General features: G+C 37.3%; 1 protein-coding gene across 50 annotated transcripts in view; it reads left to right on the top strand.

The window, feature by feature from the left end:
* Positions 1 to 22195, top strand: part of MLLT10 (MLLT10 histone lysine methyltransferase DOT1L cofactor) — a 205848-nt gene that overhangs the window by 166262 nt on the left and 17391 nt on the right. For all 50 annotated transcript variants that reach the window (XR_014073059.1, XR_014073053.1, XR_014073062.1 and 47 more), the window contains one exon: positions 8577 to 8755. Coding sequence is in view for 34 of the 50 variants with exons in the window: in XM_081556678.1 (XP_081412804.1) it covers positions 8577 to 8755 (179 nt within the window). In the remaining 16 variants the exon portion in view is untranslated. The remainder of the gene's footprint in view (positions 1 to 8576; positions 8756 to 22195) is intronic.

Genomic DNA, 22195 nt, shown 5'->3' on the forward strand with positions numbered 1-22195 from the left:
TTATTTTGAAAGAATCTCAACCTTACAGAAAAATTGTAAATATAGTATAGAGGACTTTGTTTTCCTCAACCATTTGAGAGTAAGTTACAGTCATAGTACCCCATCAGCCATGAATACCTGAGTATTTCTTATAAATAGGGATATTCTATAAAGTTACAGTACAGCTATCATGAATAGTAAATTAACACTGCCATATTACTAGCATCTAGATACTAGCCTGGTTGTCCAGTCTTTAGATGTTACCTGAGTTTTTTAAATTATAAGGTTCAGGTTATATATTTTTGAAGTGATCTTTCCATTGCATTTTGTCAGATGACATATTATGAGACTTTTCCAGTGAAAAGATTTTTCCCCCCATTGTAATTAATAATTTGTAGAACAAAATGAAAGACTGTAAATTAAATAGTCCATTCCTCTTCAGACTTTCAGTCTATTTCACTGTGGACTTAACAGATTTGTATGGAGTATAATCCACTTGTTGTGATGCTCAAATTGTTCACAATTAGCCATTGGGAGCCCTTTAAGCTGGCTCCATGTCCTTCTGATAGGTCTCCACTGTTCCTTTAAGGCTTCCTCGCTACCTGATACTGGTCAATTGAGGGCCTCCCTTAGCTCCTAGAGGCTTCTTGCTCATCCTTGCACATGTGTCCCTACGTGATGGTTTGAGTCCTTTTCATACTTAGAATCTCTTTTGACTTTCCCTTCTGCTGCATTTCTCTCGCTTTCTCTTCTGCATCTCCCACTGGCTATCCTGCCCTTCTTCGGTTTTTAACGGCTCGCTTGATTACACTGGGCCCATCCTCATATCCAGATAATGTACCTATTTTAAGTTCAGCTGATCAGTACCTTAATTCAATCTGCCAGGTGTTTTCAGAACAGTTCCTAGGTTAGTGTTTGGTTGAATAACCAGGAGAGGGGAAACTTGGGGAAACATCTTTAGAATTCTGCTTACCACAGCAGGATAGTCCCAGGTTCTTATAGAATGTTGTTCTTTCTCTCATTTTTTATTCCTTTTCTTAGGTTCTTAATCATTTGAAATCTTTGTGTCCTAATCCTTATTTGTTGTTTCTATTTTCTAAGGTTCTTAGAAGGCAGTCAGATATTAATGTTTATGTATGCTAACTTGTGAGAAAGAGGATTATTCTTTCCTTGTTTTCTAATTTTGGATTGCAAGCTCATTTTCTAGTCTGAGTTGAGCATATTCCCTTCAGAGAGCAACAAGACTGCCTAACCCCTTCTTATGTTAATTTAATGTTTGGGTTTTACCAGACCAGGAACATGGTGTAAATTCAAACCCCCCAAACCTATTTGAAGGCAAGGCTGTCAACCTATTTGAATCTCAAGGCAGATTTTCCATCCTTTATTCAAAGCTGAGATCAAATTGGAGAAACTTCTTTTTCTCCTTGTGTATGCTGTGATTTTGGGGTTTTGTGTTCTGTGAGAGTCTTTTGGGGGTGGAGTTGGGAAGGAATGGCTTAACTTTCCCCTCAAAGTCTAGCCCTTGGAAAGTCTAAACTATATAAACAAGGTCTTACTAATTTCAGCTTTTCCTCCATTGGAGACCCAAGCTTTATCTCTTTTCCTTGTGAGCATTAAAGCCAAGCTCCTAGGTTTCTGACAGAGGCTGCTCTAGGGCAGCTGTTAAAGCTTTTCCTCTTCATTTTGGCCCCTAAGGTTTTTTCTTTCTTACGGGCGCAACTATTCATTTTTAGGTAATTTTAATCAGGAAGATTTTTACATTGTCTGGTCTCCCTCATTGACAGAAACAAATCCCTCTGTTGACTGATTGATTTTTGTTTTTTTAACCCACTTTATACTGGCTTCTGCAACTACTACTCCACTTAGGTCAGAAATAGCTTTCACATTGCCAAGTTCAGATGAGTATTTTCACCTTTCTTTTTTCATGATCATCTTACATCACTTCCCCTTCTCTTCTTGTCTTAGCTTGGTTGTCCTACTGTTTTGATCATTTGTTTTTAGTTTTCTTGTGGCTTCCCTTTCATCCTGATTTGGTGTTGAAATTCCTTGGGGCTCAGTCCTGACCCTCTGCTTCACTCATTCCATAATTCTCACCAAATTTAAGCTAAATAAAATCCTTTGTCTCAAGTATTGCAGTAACTAAAGTTAGCTCCCTGATTCCACTCTTCTGTTGTTTTTTTTAAAAAAAGATTGATTATTTTCGACTGTTGAGTGTTCATTGCTTTGTGTGGGCTTTCTCTAGTTGCAGTGAATGGGGGCTACTTTTTGTTGTGGTGTGCAGGCTTCTCATTGCAGTGGCCTTTCTTGTTGCGGAGCATGAGCTCTGGGCTCACAGGCTTCAGTAGTTGCAGCACGTGGGCTCAGTAATTGTGGTACACGGACTTAGTTTGTCCGCAGCACTTGGAATTCTTGAACCAGGCTTTGAACCCATGTGCCCTGCATTGGCACGCAGATTTTTATCCACTGTGCCACCGGGCAAGTCCCCTTCTATTGTCTTTTAAGGCATTGTTCACATTATATTCAGAGTGATCTTTAGAAAATATTATTCTGATCTTGTTACTCTCTAGGTTAAAATGCTTTAATAGTTTTCCATTACTATGATTTTGGCAAGTCATTTATTGCTTGCAGGGTGCTACCTGAGCTTGTTCTTGGGCTGGATTTTAGCTTAATTTTTGAGTATCTTGTTTCTTTGCTTATCATACCACACAGAGAATTAGTAGAAAAACCTCATCCTAAACCTTTGGGAGGAGAGAAACGGTAGTTTCAAGGCCCAGGTGAACAAGAACCTAGTAGACTACTAGCAATATTAGTATTAGGCTAACTTAGGTCTGACCATTCTCTGCCCTGGTGGGCATGTGTTCAAGGTGTAAGTTCCCAGCAGAAATACTCCACCTCAGGTTAGATCACATATTCATCCCTGGCCAGGAGTATATCCCTGATGGAAAATAGGGTGCTGTTTGAAAAAGAAATTTGAATTAATTCTAGGCAAGTAAAAATAGAGACCACCCCTAAGGATTTCTGCTCTTTACTGCTGATCCTTTTTTTTTTCTTTTTGTACTGTGAATCTTAATTAAGTTACCCTTCATATTCTGTCATAGCACATTCTACTTTTTCATCATAGCACTAATAGTTGTGTGATTATTTAATGTGTGGATCCTTCACTGTAAGCTCCATGAGTGCAAGGATAGTATCTGTTTTCTTTTTTTTTGTAGTGTGTTTAGCAGCACATATTGTGTCTGATCATATAAGGCACATAAATATTTGTGGAATATTGTAAAACCAGGTCAACTCTGCAATATTCAATTGATATCAAAATGATATAAAACATTTTGAAATATAATGAAACCCAAAAATGTGTGTGGTAAGTTAATAAAAGCATTAAAATTCTCTATCCAGTACATAGGCAGCTGTATACAGCAAAACCATTAGCTATGTACTGAAAAGTTTGAAAATATATAAAAATATTAATAGTGTTTGTAGTTTTTTTCCTGCTTTCGCATCTATTTAAAATTATTAATAATGAGTATGTGTTGTCTTTTGAACAAGCTTTTCTCCTTCACTCTTTGTTCAGTTAACAACTACTTACCTAACCTTTAGGTCTTGGTATATCATTTCTTCAGACCAATTTTTTCTGCTTCTTGATTTTTCACTCTCATGGCACCCTTTTCTCTTCCATCAGAGCACTTGGCAGAGTTTATAGTCAAGTGTTTGTTTTAATGTCTGCCTCCCTGATTAGTTTGTGTATTCCTGGAGAGCAGAGATCTTGTTCCCTACTTTATTCCCTGCTCCTAGCATAGTGGCTATATTTTAGCACATATGAAATAAATATTTCTTGGACGGATAAATGAATCAGTATGTTACTGCCACTCTCTCTGTTATTCTGCATCTTTGTTTCCACTCTATCTTGAACAGGTGAATTTCAGGGTATTTTCCTAGAGTTTGTGCATTGCAGGATTCAGGTTAAGTACAGAACAATCTAAAGAGGATCGTTTGCTTTCTGAAAAAAAGATCTAGAGGTCTTAGTGAATAATGCTGAATCATAATACCTGATGTATGAGAGAGTTGAGGTGAGCAAGTGAGCCTCATTTTCAAAAAAAGATTCAGAATTCCATGCTTTCCTGACTTGATAAGAAAAGAAAATTTTGATTTGTTCTATTTTATTGCAGTAACCTAAGCACTAGTTTCCAAGTGTGATTGCTGTGTGTTTAGCTGTGCAGTTTCCCATTTAAGTACATGCTAATGCAGTATAAAAACAGACTTAAGTTTAGAGATAGAAGGTCCTCAAACACCACAGTTTTGCTTTTTGATATTACACTTTCATGATATACCATTGCTGTGATAATGGTATTTGTAGTTTTCAAAGTGTAGTGGGGACATTTGGGGCTTCCATGGTGGCTCAGTGGTAAAGAATCTGCCTGCCAATGCAAGAGGTGTGGTTTTGATCCCTGGGTTAGGAAGATCTCCTGGAGAAGGAAATGGCAACCCATTCCAGGATTCTTGCTTGGGAAAGCCCATGGAGGAGCTTGGTGGGCTACAATCCAAGGAGTTGTAAGAATCAGACACAACTTAGCAACTAAGCAACAACAACAGGGACTTCAGAGGAGCTGACAATTAAAATACAGTACTTTCCTGACTTAAAATTAAATTAACTGTGTTTTAAGCATTGTTAGAGACTTTACATGGATATTCTCAAATAAAAACCTTTAAGGTAGCTATTATCTTGGTTTTATAGAAAAGAACACTATAGAGGCTCAGAAAGTTGAGATCATATGGTTGGGAGAGCCCGTACTTTTGTCTCAGGCAAAAACTTGTGCTCTTATGATTTCAGCCTTCTGCCTCCAGCTCACTTTTGTCTTTCAGATTTGGTAATTGGAGATTCCATGTATAATATGCTTTTTGATATTTAAAAAAAGCACTCTACCTTTTAAGGTATTTTTACCTTAAAACTTAAATTTTGAGTTCAAGTACTTCTCTCTGGAACTCTTCTACCCCATTCTGTTCCTCTGAACTTTTTCATCTCATATGATCTTCTTCTGGTACTTAATGTTTCCCTCCTGTATCTAGTGGCTTATGAGTACTTACTAGCTCTGCTGTGAGACTGTGAGTTCTTGGAAGGAAGAATTCCTTTGTGCTCTTTGCTGTCTTCAGTGCCTTTTTAAATATTAGTACCTCAATATTTGTTGAATGTTAAAATTACCCTTTAAATGGTAACGTTCCCTAGGACCTGTCTTTAATCCTTTTCTCTTGATCACACTGAGAACTTCCCTGGGTGATCTCATTTTTCCATTCCTTGCCTTTGACCAGTTTCCATATCACAGATTGTTATAATCATATACTTAACAGTGAGGAAAAGGTGATGAATAAGGAATGGAGGGGCTCAGGTGGGTTAAAGAATCAGTGTCCCGTCCAGAGCTCCAGTGGATTGTTGCTATTTCAGAATACAGTAACAGTGTGAACAGAACTTCAGGTTTTTCAGAAGAAAATAGAAATCTAGGCTTTTTAATGTGAAGTTTCTATGTGTCTAAATATGAACTATAGTTAACAGGCCAGCAGAAAGCCTTTTTGAGTTTTCACATTTACTTATTCTATCTTTGTCATCCTTCTGATTCCTGTATCTCTAGACCTGACATCCTTCTGACATCCTTGTATCTTTAGACCTGATTTTTCTGCTAAGTTTCAGACTCCCCACATTCTCTTCTAGACCATCTAGGAGTTTTGTGTCCCACAGGCATCTCAAAGACTGTGATGTTCAACCTGAACCTCAAACATGTACTTAGGAAGTGGTTTCAGTTGTAAAGTCCGATAGCTGTATGAGTTTGCCTCTTGGTTCTACCATCTACTAGGTCACTAAACAGGTTAGTTCAGTTCCTTAAACTTGTTTGCTCATGTGTAAAATGGGAGTAATAGTACTTCATTGGTCTGTTGTGCTAGCACAGTGACCTACACGTAACAAGTGCTGGGTGCTCTCAGTTGCTGTTCCTGCTTCACTGAATTGTATTTACCACTCTCACACCCACTTACTGGTGCTTAAGAGTCATTCTTGACTCTCTTCTCTTTTTTTATTCTTCAAATCTAATTAGTTTCCAGTCCTGTGAATGTTGTTTTTGTAATGTCTCTTTACTGCTGTTGCTTTAAGTTTTTTAAAAAATAATATTTTTGCTCATCAGTATTACTGTAGCAACCCTTAACAGCTTTCTCAATCTGTATTTACACCTCTTTCCCAGACTGTTCTTAGCCTTGTGCCCGTGGTTTATGTTTTGCTGAAACACAAATCTGATCACACCAAACTTCTGCTTACAGTCCTTCAGTGGCTTCCTATTGTCTCTAAATTTTTAACACATTAATTTTTACTGTTCTTGATTCCTGCTTATTTCTTAGCCTCATTTCTGCTTAAGCTGCATGGGTGGTACATATAAGCTCTTGGAATCTACTCGGCTCTCTGTGGCATGTTTCTTCCTAGACTGCCCTTCTCCTCTGTCCTGCAGCTTCTTTAGGAATGAGCTTTAAAGGCACCGTCCTCACCCTCAGTCTCTCCCTCCAGGTCTGGGTCAGATACCCCTCTTTATGCACTCCCAGCCTCCTGAGGATGTCTATCATAGTGCTTTTCACAGTCTTTTGTAATTGTCTCTTTTTTCCGCTAAGCTTCTTGAAGGCAGAGACCACATATCTTGAATGGCTTTGTATCTCTAGGGCTTAGAATAATGTCTGGTAAACACTGAGCTCTCAGATGTTTGTGGAAATGAATGCATTTGTTGAGTGAATAAATTATCTTTTTTTTTTTCCTGGAGAAATAGTAGATATAAAAAGGATCTTAGGAGCCTCAATTATAGTTGTAAGACCTTTAAAAATGTCCCAATTTTTTTTATTCCCATTGTATGAAGATTATAGGTACTTTTATACATTATGAATTGATAGTATTTATACTCTTTAGAAACAAAGTAAGTTGTACTATCATTATAGATAACTAATTATTGCCTTCAAGGGCTGTGTTTTCTCACTGTTTTTGTTTTTTGTTTTTAATACAGCCCGCTGAGGTTCTTTTTTTCTCTGCCGTCTCCTCTGTGTTAGGTTCTTAGGGTCTTATTCCCTCCCACCCTCCCAGGAGCCCTAGTTTATTACAAGATTTCTCAGCTTCTTTTGCTGTTGACTCCAGGGGCCAGATAATTCTTAGTTGTGAGGAGCTGTCCAGTTCATTGTGAGATGTTTAGCAGCATCCCCTGACAATTACCCCTAGAGGAGGAATTGCCTACCTTCTCTAGTATTCTTGCCTGGAAAATTCCGTGGACAGAGGAGCCTAGTGGGCTACAGTCCATGCAGGCGCAAAGAGTCATGACAGGACTGAATGACTGAGCCCACACACACCATTACCTACCAGATGCCAGTAGCGCCTCCTAGTTTGGACAACCAAAAATGTCTCCAGACATTGTCAAGTCTCCTGTGGAGCAAAACCACCCCTGACTGAGAGCCCACTGGTTTATAGAGATTTCTGTCTCTTAACCTTTATCCTTAAAGAGCCTCTCCTTGGACTCCTAGTCATCAGTATAAGAACATGATCTCCCATCTTTTTAAAAGAAACCCACAGAGCACTTTTTAAAGTAACTCTTTGTTTCCTCCTAACTTTTGTTCGGAGAAGGCAGTGGCACCCCATTCCAGTACTCTTTTGCCTGGAAAATCCCATGGATGGAGGAGCCTGGAAGGCTTCAGTCCATGGGGTCGCACAGAGTCGGACACGACTGAAGCGACTTAGCAGCAGCAGCAGCAGCAACTTTTGTTCATTTTCTCTCTCTGTCCTCTTCCCATCCACTTTTCTAGACTGGATTACTTCTGCTCTTTCTTTCTGGCTTTTACCCTGTGGTGCCACTGAAAATGCTTCATGTCTTTATAGTCTTTTCCTGTGTTCTCTGAAGTGAATGCATTCAACACCTAGTATTCCACGTCCCTGGCCACCCTAACTCCTACTTAGATATTCCATCCAGTCAGTCATAAAGTCCTGTTTATTTTACCTCTCTAATGTCTACAGAATCCACCAGTTCTCTTTATTCTCACTGAGTGGGTGTCCACCAGTGGCATCAGGCTTTTTATTGTTGTTAGAATGTCTAGTCTTGTTCCATTTTATTTTCTGCACTGTAATCGGGATGTTCTTCCTAAGACAGAGTCTCCTATCATTTCAGACCTTCTCAATTCATGAGTTCTGGGTCCTAACTATCTGCATTTTTGAAAAGTTTACCAAGTGATTTTTATACAGTTTCTAATTTCTTCATTTTGCAGTTTAGCGAACATGTCATTTCTTTCAGGAATTCCTAAAACCCTTATTATTATTTTTACAGAGCACCTCCTGAGGTGATCTCTGTCTCTTAACAAACCATCATTGATGTGAAAAAAATGACTTAGGTTCTTTAAAACAAGTGCTTATGAAAAGTCAGTTTTTATTCATTTAATTACTGGGTTTTTGTTTTTAAACCAATAAAATTTGTCATTGTGGGAAGGGTCAAGAGGAAATATGGGTACTCTAACGTATTGATTAATATTGCATGTCTGTGACAGATTTGACTGCTAAGTTATAAAATATTTAAATAAGACCTGTTTTTCCCTTATAGGTATTTATAACAGCGGTGATGTAGCAGTATCATTTCCAAATGTAGTATCTGGCTCAGGATCGAGTACTCCTGTCTCCAGTTCTCATTTACCTCAGCAACCTTCTGGTCATTTACAGCAAGTGGGCGCTCTCTCCCCATCAGCTGGGTCATCTGCACCCTCTGCTGTTGCTGCAACTCAGGTAAATTATTACAGTGTTACAAAGTAATGTATATTATTTTGTCATTTTTGAAACTGTTTCATTGTAAGAGAGAAATGAAATAGGACTTCCCGTAGGAAGTTATAAAATGTCTCAACCTGTATTGACATAAGTGGAAATAATACACATTTTTACTTGATATTCATGAGAGCACAAACTGATGTTGGCACCAACCGATTCTTTTAGATTTCTGCATTTCTGATTTTGTCCTAATGATGTGAAATAGTAATTTGGGGGCAGCTTTTATTCTTTCTTTTAAAAGTGGGACTTACAAGTTCAGTTCAGTTGCTCAGTCGTGTTTGACTCTTTGCGACCCAATGGACTTCAGCACGCCAGGCTTCCCTGTCCATCACCAACTCCCAGGGCTTGCTCAAACTTGTGTCCATCAAGTCGGTGATGTCATCCAACCATCTCATCCTCTGTTGTTCCCTTCTCCTCCTACCTTCAATCTTTCCCAGCATCAGGGTCTTTTCCAATGAATCAGTTCTTCCCATCAGGTGGCCAAAGTATTGGAGTTTCAGCTTCAACATCAGTCCTTTCAGTGAATATTCAGGGCTGATCTCCTTTAGGATGGACTGGTTGGATCTCCTTGCAGTCCAAGGGACTCTCAAGAGTCTTCTCCAACACCACAGTTCAAAAGCATCAATTCTTCGGCACTCAGCTTTCTTTATAGTCCAACTCTCACATCCATACGTGACTACTGGAAAAACCATACCTTTGACTAGATGGACCTTTGTTGGCAAAGTAATGTCTCTTCTTTTCAACATGCTCTCTAGGTTGGTCATAGCTTTTCTTCCAAGGAGCAAGCATCTTTTAATTTCATGGCTTCAGTCGCCATCTACAGTGAGTGATATTGGAACCAAGAAAATAAAAGTCAGTCACTGTTTCCATTGTTTGCCCATCTGTTTGCCATGAAGGAATGGGACCAGATGCCATGATCTTTGTTTTTTGAATGCTGAGTTTCAAGCAAGCTTTTTCACTCTCCTCTTTCACTTTCATCAAGAGGCTCTTTAGTTCTTCACTTTCTGCCATAAGGGTGGTGTCATCTGCATATCGGAGGTTATTGATATTTTTCCCTGCCATCTTGATTCCAGCTTGTGCTTCATCCAGCCCGGCATTTCGCATGATATACTCTGGATATATGTTAAATAAGCAGGGTGACAGTATACAGCCTTGACGTACTTCTTTCCCAATTTCGAACCAGTCCATTGTTCCATGTCTGGTTCTAACTGTTGGTTCTTGACTTGCATACAGATTTCTCAGGAGACAGGTCAGGTGGTCTGGTATTCCCATCTCTTTAAGAATTTTCCACAGTTTATTGTGATCCACACAGTCAAAGGCTTTGGTGTACTCAGTAAAGCAGATGTAGGTGTGGAACTCTCGCTTTTTCGATGATCCAGCGGAAGTTGGCAATTTGATCTCTGGTTCTGCTGCCTTTTCTAAATCCAGGTTTAACATCTGGAAGTTCTTGGTTCTTGTACTGTTGAAGCCTGGCTTGGAGAATTTTGAAAGTAACACTAGCATTATTTTGCTAGCGTGTGAGATGAGTGCAGTTGTGTGGTAGTTTGAGCATTCTTGGGCATTTCCTTTCTTTGGGATTGGGATGAAAACTGACCTTTTCCGGTCCTGTGGCCCCTGGTGAGTTTTCCAAATTTGCTGGCATATTGAGTGCAGCACTTTAACAGCATCATCTTTGAGGATTTGAAATAGCTCAACCGGAATTCCATCACCTCCACTAGCTTTGTTTGTAGTGGTGCTTCCTAAGGCCCACTTGACTTCACATTCCAGGATGTCTGGCTCTAGGTGAGTGATCAAACCATCGTGGTTGTCTGGGTCATGAAGATCTTTTTTGTATAGGTTTCTTCTGTTTATTCTTGCCACCTCTTCTTAATATCTTCTGCTTCTGTTAGGTCCATATTGTTTTTGTCCTTTATTGTGCCTGTCATTGCATGAAATGTTCCCTTGGTGTCTCTTATTTTCCTGAAGAAATCTCTAGTCTTTCTCATTCTATTGTTTTCCTCTATTTCTCTGCATTGATCACTGAGGAAGGCTTTCTTATCTCTCCTTGCTATTCTTTGAAACTCTACATTCAAAAGGGTATATCTTTCCTTTTCTCCTTTGCTTTTCGGTTCTTGTCTTTTCTCAGCTATTTGTAAGGCCTCCTCAGACAACATTTTGCCTTTTTACATTTCTTCTTCTTGGGGATGGGTCTTGATCACTGCTTCCTGTACAATGTTACGAATCTCCATCCATAGTTCTTCAGGCACTCTTAACAGATCTAATCTCTTGAATCTATTTGTCACTTCCACTGTATAATCATAAGGGATTTGATTTAGGTCATAGCTAAATGGTCTAGTGGTTTTCCTTACTCTCTTCAGTTTAAGTCTGAATTTTGTAATAAGGAGTTCATGATCTGAGCCACAGTCAGCTCCTGGTCTTATTTTTGCTGACTGTATAGAGCTTCTCCATCTTCGGCTGCACAGAACACAATCAATATGATTTTGGTATTGACCATCTGGTGATGTCCATGGGTAAAGTTGTCTTTTGTGTTGTTGGAAGAGGATGTTTACTATGACTAGTGCGTTCTCTTGGCAAAATTCTCTTAGTCTTTGCCCTGCTTCACTTTGTACTCCAACTGCCTGTTACTCCGGGTATCTCTTGACTTCCTAGTTTTGCATTCCAGTCCCCTGTGATGAAAAGGACATCTTTTTTGGGTGTTAGTTCTAGAAGGTCTTGTAGGTCTTCATAGAGCCATTCAACTTCAGCTTCTTCAGCGTTACTGGTTGGAGCATAGGCTTGGATAGTGAATGGTTTCCCTTGGAAATGAACAGAGATCATTCTGTCATTTTTGAAATTATACCCAAGAACTGCATTTAGGGCTCTTTTACTGACTATGAGGGGTACCCCATTTCTTCTCAGGGATTCTTGCCCATAGTAGTAGATATAATGGTCATCTGAGTTATATTTGGCCGTTCCAGTCCATTTTAGTTCACTGATTTCTAAAATGTCAATGTTCACTCTTGCCATCTCCTGTTTAACCACTTCCAATTTACCTTGATTCATGGACCTAACATCCCAGGTTCCTATGCAGTATTGTTCTTTACAGTGTTGGACTTGACTTGCATCACCAGTCACATCCACAACTGGGCGTTGTTTTTGCTTTGGCTCCGTCTCTTCATTCTTTCTGAAGTTATTTCTCCACTCTTCTCCAGTAGTAGCACATTGGTCGCCTACTGACCTGGGGAATTCATCTTTCAGTGTCCTATCTTTTTGCCTTTTCGTACTGTTCATGGGGTTCTCAAGGCAAGAATGCTGAAGTGCTTTGCCATTCCCTTCTCCAGCGGGCCACGGTTTGTTCGAAGTCTCCACTATGACTCGTCAAGTCTTGGGTGGCCCTACTCGGTCGGCATGGCTCACAGTTTCATTGAGTTAGACAAGGCTGTGGTCCATGTGTTCAGTTTGGTTAGTTTTTGTGATTGTGGTTTTGTTTTGTCTGCCCTCTGATGGATAAGGATAAGAGGGTTAAGAACTTACAAAATATGAACCAATTTTGGACTTAGGTGGTTTAAAAAATTCCTTTTATAATTTTAAAATCACAGAAGTAATATATGAATATCTACGGTCTGATTTTTTTAAAAAAGCAGAAGAATATTGGATTGAGAATGAATGATTCCTTTAAGTCCTTATATACTTAATATGGTTTCTTCCTAGTGGATAAGAAGGAATATTTATAAAATTGTAAGCAATGGTAACTATGTTGGTGATTTTGCATCTGTTTAATCTTTTTCATTTTATATCTGGAACTTGATAGGTGCCCTAGTCTACAGGAATACTCTAAGACCTAGAGTCAAAGCAGAGAAATAGTCTTGAATTATATATATAGGACAGTAAATGGGCAAAGTTTCTCATGAGTGTATGCGTGCACACGTGTGCACACACACACACATACACAGAGTCCACTCTTCATTCCCCATCCTCAACCCTCAGATTTCTTCAAAGGTGATAATTTAAAATTCCTATTTCTTTTATTTATTGACATTCTCTTATAATTTTATTTTTATTTTCACTTTACCCAAAGCCTCTAATAGTCTCAGTGGTTTGAGAAAATTCTAACAAAGACAATGTCTAATTATAAGCAACTAGTTAAGTAGTTGTTTGTAAGTTACTGTAAACTCATGCTTTATGTATGTGTGCATAATTTACATTGTATGGGCCTTTAGAGTATACGTATGCTTTTCCAGCATATTCTATAATCTGTACATCAAAGCATAGCATTGTTATCTTTAAAGTATGAAACGGTGAAGTGTAAATAGTCACCATTTTAATTAGGTCAAGAATTGGAATAAACAGTAGTTTAGCACAGAAAAACAATGGCACGATGAATGGTATTGTCTTTTACAATTTGGTGAACTTCTCAACCTGAGCAAGGGGAGTTTGACTAGTTTAGGAGAGTTTTTCTCTAGCTCATTTCACTAGCCTTGGTGAGGTGTAGGCATAATCACGGGTTTAGGGTGAGAGAGGGTGAAAGGATAAATGAGAGAATGGCTCTTATAAATAGTTTTATCTCTTTTAATTAAGTGTAACCATATGCTGTTGATAGCTTTATATCCTTGGAAAGAGTCTCACATGAACATTTTCAATGTGCATTTTTCTTTCTTTTCTTTATAAAAGTCTGTTTTAATTACTCTCTGGTTAATTCCAGGCTGAATTAAGCAAAAATCTCATTTCTTCCCATTCATTATGTTTGTGGTTTTGAGGGTTGGCATTAGGGAGATGGGTGGGGGAAGTGGTAGTGAAGAGAAATTTATAGCTAGAGGGAACATTCCACTTAACATATGACTCAACTGAAGAACAAAGAAATCATAGTTGCAAGTAATCCAGGATTCAGTCCAATTAAAATCTTCACTGTTTATCCTCTTTCCCTGTTGCAGTAAGATGCGTAGCTTATAAATATGATCATCCAGTGAGACTCACATGCTACATGCTGAGACAGCTGCATCTATGTTTCTCTCCAGCAGTAAACGCCTTCACGCCAGAGCGTATTTAGCCTGGCTTAGCTGGTGCTGCTCTAGCAACCATCAGTCTCCAGGCAACTGAGGCAGGTTGACCTCTGAGTTGAATCGAGTGCAAAACTACTTCAGTTTAGCTGCCTGAGACAATAGTATTGGTTTTGAATGTACAAAGTGTGAATTTTCTAGGCAATGTGCAAAAGAAAGGATACAGAAATATTTAGAATAAATCGAATATTTAGATAGAACTCCTAAAATTGTGACGCACTTGGTAATCTTCTTTCCAAAACAACACGTTTATTTCTGTTTCTATATAGGCCTTGTATGTTTTTAAATCATACAATTCAGTGTGTTTAACTCCACTTTAGCCTTTTATTTAGAGTTTCTTTATAGGTAGTTGATTGAAAAGTGAAAAGAGTAGTGCTTACACACTTTTGAAGTGTGTAAATTAAAACTCTTGATATGTAAAATATGATTGTAGAAGACTTGTTAACACAGTTATTGAAAAAACCATCACAGCAGCAAGCAAATATTTTAAAGAAATAAAGGTGTTAAATTTGAATGATGTTTTGACTTTCCTCCTTTCCCTCCCAAAACTTTATGAAAGTAGTCATTTTTAGTGATTGTCTTGGTGCCAGCAGGATAAAAATCCGGAGGTCATTCTTGATCTTTCTGGCCTTGGTTTTAAGTAAGACAAGCAGGTCTCTTATTTGGTTTGTTTGATATCTTAAGGATTGTTCCAGGCAAGTGGTTGGGGATATAAAATCAGAAAGAACTAATGGAAATTAAAAACTGAGACTAGATTTGTGCCTTTAATGGGGCAAAAAGGAGCCACTTGTAAAAATGTTGGAAGAAAAAGTCTAATGCTTAGCACCCCTAATTTGAAGAAAAAAAAATTTTAAAAAATGTCTGATAACCTTGTTTCATATTGTTTGATGTTAAATCCTTTTGTTTTACTTGATAAACTTGTTTTTAGGGTGATTATTCCTTCATGGATATCAGCAGTATATTACCATTATAGTTACAATTATAGTTTCTTAACATTATTGGAAGATAGAACTGCTGTCCGTGTGATGTTTTTAATGGTGAGTGTTCTGTCTTGTTGTATCATAGGTGGAGATATAAATTAGTTTCTGTAGGTGTGCCATTAATTTTTCATTTTGCCTTTCAAATTCCACTATTTCCCAGTTCTACGTTCATTCTGTTCTGTCTTGGGGGAGAAATGTAGGTGCTTTTGTTTGAAGGATTACTTTAGTAGAATTAAAGGCAGAATGTAATGAAAATAATTGTATTCTGACATCTTACATTCTGAATTTTGCTTTTGGATACAGTCTTTGGGTAGATAATTATGGTTTCTTGTTTCTTCTATGTTACTATCATACAAATGATACAGTTTAAAAGTAATTTAAATGAAGCAACTTTTAAGGTTTATTTATGTGATATTTAGCAAATGCAGATAAACTGAAGTATTTTAAAGGTATAACTTAGCAACTAATGTTTTGCAGATTTCTTTGAGACTTTTGCTTCAAGGACTGTAACTTTGGTGTGTATGTGTGATATGGTTGTTGGGGAGTTAGTGTAGATCTAATTCTGGTTTCCTTTCAAACAGTGTCTGGTAGGACACTTTGATTTTGTTTGGAAAATGCTTCAGTTTCCCAGGCAGATTCACCTGTCTTTGAAGGAGCTCTGACTTGATTGGTCAGAATAAAAGTTTCATCTGTCTTAAACAATTGCATCATGACTTAAAATTTTGCAGGAGTTATCTTTCTGAGCAGAAAAGGTTTTAAAAGTGCTTTCTAACATTTCTTACTATTGGATAATGAAGAGGTTAAGGGACATAGATGATGAGTCTCTGTCGAAAAAAGATGTTGTTAGGAATTTTACTGTGTCTGTTTGTGTGACACAATGCAAAATAGCAGAAGTTGGGTCAGAAATCCTAGTTTCCTGGAACATTACTACTACTAGTGTGGTGGTGGGTAGATCTTTTACGTTTGTTGGTTTTAATTTTTTTCATATATGAAATGGAATATTTTAAATACCTATTCTACCTGCAATACAGGTATAATTTGAAGTTCAAGTGAGAAAAGTACTTTGCAGACTGTAAGTACTTTGAAATTCATAGTCACTACATTGATATGAATTTCAGCTGTTACAGAAACAGACTGATTGCCAGTGAGAAAATTGTACAGAAGCACTTCCTTTACTAAAAATAGTGTTAAACTTTTCTGTTAAAACTTACAATTTCATATTACTATAGATAGATGAATTTTAGTCATTTTACATACAGCTGTTGAATGAGATCTTTTCCGTTCTTAAATTATGTCAACAGCCACTTCAGGGACTTAATAATTTTCCCTCCAAAAGATAAGTGATATGTTGATTAGATATTAACCAATTAGAAACCTGCTTAGAGTTGGTGGTTATTCTGTACAGTCCTGTTGTCCGATCATAAGTCTTCACTGATGGTTTAACTACAATTTAATCCTCCCACGACTTTATAGAAACTCAATTGTGGGGCATTTCAGCATTAGCCTAAACAATGGTTTTGAATACGTTAAGCTCCTAACAATTAGGGAGCAGTTTGGGGCATTGAATAAAGTGGAATGATGCAATTGAACCTGACAGCTTTAACAGTCAGCCTACTCATGGGACCTGAAAGTTGTTCACACTTGGTTTCTTCTCTCATCACACGCTGAGTATTAAAGCCCAATGGTGGTAGCTGACACAGAATTGGGTCTGTTATCAGGGTACATTTTACAGTACAAAGTTAGGATTAAGTTAGAAAACATATGAAACTTTCCATTGTTCTCTAATTTTTCATGGAAACCTTTGTAGTCAAACAAATTGTGTGTAAATTGTCATTAAAATATTTGAATTCTTACAGTATATTTGCAGTATTGCTGTGTTATTGCTATATTATTATAAAATATATAGATTAAAATGTCATTGCGTAATAAGATATTAATACTATCTAATTTTTCTCAGGGAAATGTTTTGCTCTTTGAAATATAACCATGTTCATATCAGAATATAATTGGCAATTTATATTCTCTAATGAAGTTAATGGAAAAGATGGAAGCCATAATAGCTTAGGAAAATACTTTTAAAATAGCATGGTAAAATTTGAGTGCTTGTTGTGTGTCATGCATTCTTCTCAGGCCTTCCATACATTAACTTAATTTCTCATAATATTCTTAGGAGGTAGTTACTATTTCATATCTCCATTTTTACAGATAGAGCTTAAAGACAGAGGTTTAGTGCCCCACCCAAGCAAGGTGCGATAGGTTGGCTTATGGCAGATAGAGTGACAATGAAAAGTTTTTTCCTGTAAGAGTATACATGGAGTAGGAGTTTTTAAAATAATACTGCTTAGTGAGCTGATGGTATTTTGGAAGAATGCAATTTTAAATCAGGAGTCAGAGTTGGAAAGTTTGAAGAGGAAAGCTACTGTGTTTTAGAGCTTGTTTGAATTATTTGACTTTAATGATTATTGACAGGTTAATTGTGCATTTAAAAAAATGCTTGCTGTGACCTCTTCCAATATGATTGAAGCATGAAGTTTCACATTCACCTTTAGATGATGTATTGCTATGATACTTTTCAAAGGTGAAATTTTGATAGGTACTACTCTTTCAAACCTGATTTTACTTCTTTATACTTTTATCATTCTGCCTTTACCAACAGTGGGGAGGGGGGAAAAAACTATCAATACCCACTTTTAAGTCTGATATTCAGATAATTGAATAGATTTAGCCTGATTTTTTTCCCCCTCCACAACTAAGTCCTTTAGAATGAGCCAGGTGCCTAGGAATTTGATAGATTCACTTCACTCTACAGCTCTTTTAAAAACTTCTCTGTGGTCATAAGCAGACATTTGAAATACAAGAGATGAACTATTAATAGGAAATTTCAAGCTGAAATGTAATTTTAATCTTGTTAATATTTTAATAGGATGTGTCAGTCTACTTAGGAAACACTAAATTTCTTTGATTTTGAGTTTAAAAACTATCTTGGTAGCAGCTTACATGTCTTTCTAGATGCTTAGCATAGTAGTCTAAATTTGCTAAGGGTATTCTCTTTCTCGGGTGAAAAAGTGAAAGTCACTTAGTCGTGTCTGCCCTTTTGCAGCCATTCCCTTTTCCAGGGGACCTTCACAACCCAAGGGTCGAGCCCAGGTCTCCTTGGATACCTAAGCATATTTTGCTTCAGTGTCACTTAGATTTACCTCAGTAATTATTAGGTTTACTTTTACTTTACGTTGCTTTGGGTCCATCTTGTAAAATAATTGTTACACTTACTAAGACTGTTACTAGGATCTTGGAATAAGAATAGTATAACGTCTTGTGTGTAAGTGGTTCCTTCAGTTATTAATCTTAGGGAGGGAAAAAACCCAAGATCATATATTTGGAAGTGAATCTTGACTAACACCTCTTTTTACATTTTGAGTAGATTACTTCATTTCATCAGAATACTATAAAGCCAAGTAACCAGTTTTTTGCAGTCATATTCTGTTTTGTTTTAGCTTTTTATTTTGAAATAATTTTAGGTGTATGAAAAAGTTGCAGAAACAGTGCTGAGTTCATGTGTATTATAGATACTTTCACTCAGCCTCCCCAGTGTTTAACAGCTTATATTCTTTATAGTGCCAACAGGCTCAAGAATATATTTGCCCACAGTGGACATTCTCCTTTCCAGGGCAAGATAGAATTGAAGTACCATAAGGTGTGTACTTATTTCCAAAAACAAGTAGCACTTTCTTTTTTTTTGGTAATTGAAGTATAGTTGATTTACATTGTTGAGTTAATTTCAGGTATACAGCAGAATGATTCAATTGTGGTGTGTGTGTATATAATCTTTTTCAGATTCTTTCCTCTTATAGGTTATTTCAAAATACTGAATGAATCTCCCTGTGCCATACAGTATGTCCTTGTTGGTAATCTATTTTATATATAGTAATATGTATATGTTAACCCTAGTTTATTCCCTTCCCCTCCCCCTTTCCTCTCTGGTAACCGTAAATTTATTTCTATGTATGTGGGTATATCTCTGTTTTGTATATAAGTTCATTTGTATCTTTTTGTTTTGATTTCCCATATAAGTGATATCAATTCCCTTGTGGCTCAGACAGTAAAGAATCTGTCTATAATGCAGGAGACCCAGGTTTGATCCCTGGGTCAGAAAGATCCCCTGGAGAAGGCAATGGTATCCACTCCAGTAATGTTGCCTGGAGAATTCCATGGACAGAGGAGCCTGGTGGGCTTTAGTCCATGGGGTCCCAAACAGTTGAACATGACTGAGCAGACTAACACATAAGCAATATCATAGGATATTTGTCTTTCTCTGTCTATCTTTATTTCACCTAGTATGGTAATCTCAGGATGCATCCATGTTTCTGCAAATGGCATTATTTAATTCTTTTTTATGGCTGAGTAGTAGTCCATTCCTCTGTTGATGGGCATTTAGCCTGCTTCCATGTCCTGGCTGTTGTAAATAGTGCTGCTATGAACACTGGGGTGCATGTATCTTTTCAAATTATGGTTTTCTCCAGATACATGCCCAGGAGTGGGATTGCTGAATCATATGACAGCTCTCTTTTTGGTTTTTAAAGATCTATACTTTTCTCCACAGTGGCTGTACCAATTTATATTCCCCCATCAGTGTAGGTTGTCTCTCTCGCTTTTCCTTCTTTATTGTTACTAAAAGTTGTAGAATCTTTTAGCTAAAATGTTGGGAGTTTCTTTGCTCTAAGTTTCCTGCAGAGTTATCAAGAGTTTCCAGCAGTAACCTTTGTAAATATCATTTCAGAAATGTTGGCCAGTGTCAGACATTTGTAGAGTCTTTGCTAGCTCATGTTACCTTCTAAAAATGATGGTAATGACTTGAATTTTAATGTAGAGTGGTTTAGGTGCTCTCACATACCACAAAACCATAGATGGTAAAAATTAGTAATTTTCAGTCTCTCTTGGAAATTCCTTATTTAGATAAATAAAATAATTTTAAAAACTACCTGGTAATTTTTAAACATTCAGAAAATTGAGAGAAATTTGTCATTTGGGATAATGAAGAATGTATTTCTAATTTTTTTATTATTTATTTTACCTTTGCCTACCATCTTTATAAAATCCATACTTTCTTGCTTTGAAATTGTGCTAACAATGATTTATCTTCTTCCTGATGGTAGTCATTATGGAAATGAGTTACACTGTGCTGCTTTGCATTTTGACCTGTTAGTGTAGTGGGTGGAGTGTGTGATTGAGAAAGTATGATGATTTGGAGACTACATCAAGAAATTTGAAGCTAACAAGGATAAATATAAAGCCCTTGACAGGAGGAACCCTTCCTGAAAGAGAATAGGATCTTTGATTCTTATCAAGAGACTAAGAAAGCTCATAAAACTGAAAACTGGAACTAGAAAAGCAGTTCAACTGGTGTGATAATAGTTTTGATTCAGCCAGTGGATGAGTGCACTAGCACGAGAGTCCAAAGACTGGGTGGGGTGCAGGAACGGCGACCCTTCCTGCCCATGCTTGCGGAGCCAGGCCTGGCCAGCACTCGGGAGCGCGCTCTTTCTTGCTCATATTTTTCTCTCTCTCCCCTCTTGCTATCAGCTGTTACTTCTTGCTGCCAACAAAATGTCTCAAGATACTACTTTTTCTTCCTCTTTCTAATTAATTTTCCACTTCTAATCTGTTATATGCTTAGTTGATCTTTTTAGAATTATGTCTAGAGTAAGAGTAAATTGGCTCTGCAAAGGGCATTTTTAAGTGTGAGGTGCCCAAGATTTTAAACTGGGTTTCTAGTAACATCTGGTCTTTCTGTTTGTCTCTGGATTTTTCTTGTTCTAAGTTATTTTATGAGTAGCCGATTCCCAAGCAGTTAACTTCTGAAGAGGTTAAAATGAAAGTCTTCCTATCTTTCTGTTTTTGACACATTTTATGTATTCTATGCATGGTAAGTGTCTAGTGTGATCTTCAGATTAAAGTGATGACTTAGCTTTTGCTGAGGGCTAATTGATTGTGAAACAGGACTGTATAATCCAAACTACTGACTTTGTATACATAGCTTTAATGAGAAGAAAAATGTATCCCAGAAATTGACCAATTGAACTTAGACATTATATTATGAACTATGAAATATACCCTTTGAGACAATGGAAAGCAAGGACAGGATTCTGTGTCACGGGGACTATTTCTGTGACTTGTAAAGTCCAGTTTTTATGTTTAGTAAGTTGGCTAGAGGCCAAATATTAGTGTCAGGGTCTGAGTCTTTCCAGAGCACAGTTTATTCTCTGTAATATTTTGCTTGTTGTCACTGCTTTGTCATCTTGGTCTCTTTTGTGTTGTTAAACACATCAAAATGTTCCACATCTCTTGTTCTGCTGTTTTTCAGCTTAAAAACACCTCAATTCTTTGAAATTATTTTCCAGAATTTTGTTCTATAACTACACAACTATTTCATTTTACAAAAGCTCAAGTTTTGATTTCACTTCATGAAAAAGAAAAATCTACTTTGAAATGTGTGGTTCTGTTAAATCTGAAAAGAATTTCAGACTAGTGATAGCCTTCTGTGAGTTAGCAATGTTTTGTGTACAAGAGATTTGCTTCCAAAATGCCACATTTTTAAGGTTATAATATTCTTGGAAAGTGGGAGAAAGTATTCACATCAAAGAAGGCATTTTTATTACATTGGATTACGCAAGACTTTGGCCAGCCTCCTTAGCTTCATCTGTTTAAGGGTTCATTTTCGCTTGTTTGGCACAAGTCCCAGTAGAGGCCTTCAGAATTGTGGTTAGCAACATGAATGAATTACAAACTGTGGACCAGCTCTTCAGTTCGCAGAGCTGGCTTACTGCCAGAAAGACAGTGCCTTATATGGGGTCAGGGCAAAGCTGTGATTCGTTGAGCCCTGCATTGTATAGAAAACATACTTGTGATGCCTGTTTGCTTTCTTTTAAAATAAAAACAAAACAAAACAGAAAAAGCAGCAGGCTTCCAAGTCTATCAAAATAGGAAGTAACAAAATAGTGTGCAGGTTTTACTAATGACAGAGTTAAGCGATGGAGATACGGCTCTGTGTAGTTAAAATACTGAAGGTAGAAGCTGAACTTTTTGACCTCCTCAGACAGCCTGTGAGGTAAGAGACTGAAGCATTTGTTAGACATCTGTTGTCTCCCTGCCCTTATTTTCTAAACGGTTTAATAAGATTAAATAACTAGTCATATGTTCACATGGTTACCAGGCCACTGGTTGTGGTATCAAATAAATACTTTGAAATTAAATCATAAATAGTTAACTTTGTGCCAGTCTGAGTGCTCCCTCTCTCTTTTGAGTTATGTAACTTTTCAGAAACTGGAATGTTGAGTAAAACAAGAATGAAATTTGCACTTTAGAAAGTCAGGAAGTAGTTCTACTTA

This window comes from Giraffa tippelskirchi, chromosome 13, assembly GCF_054371585.1.
Source record: "Giraffa tippelskirchi isolate mGirTip1 chromosome 13, T2T-mGirTip1v1.2.pri, whole genome shotgun sequence".
Lineage (NCBI taxonomy): Eukaryota > Metazoa > Chordata > Mammalia > Artiodactyla > Giraffidae > Giraffa > Giraffa tippelskirchi.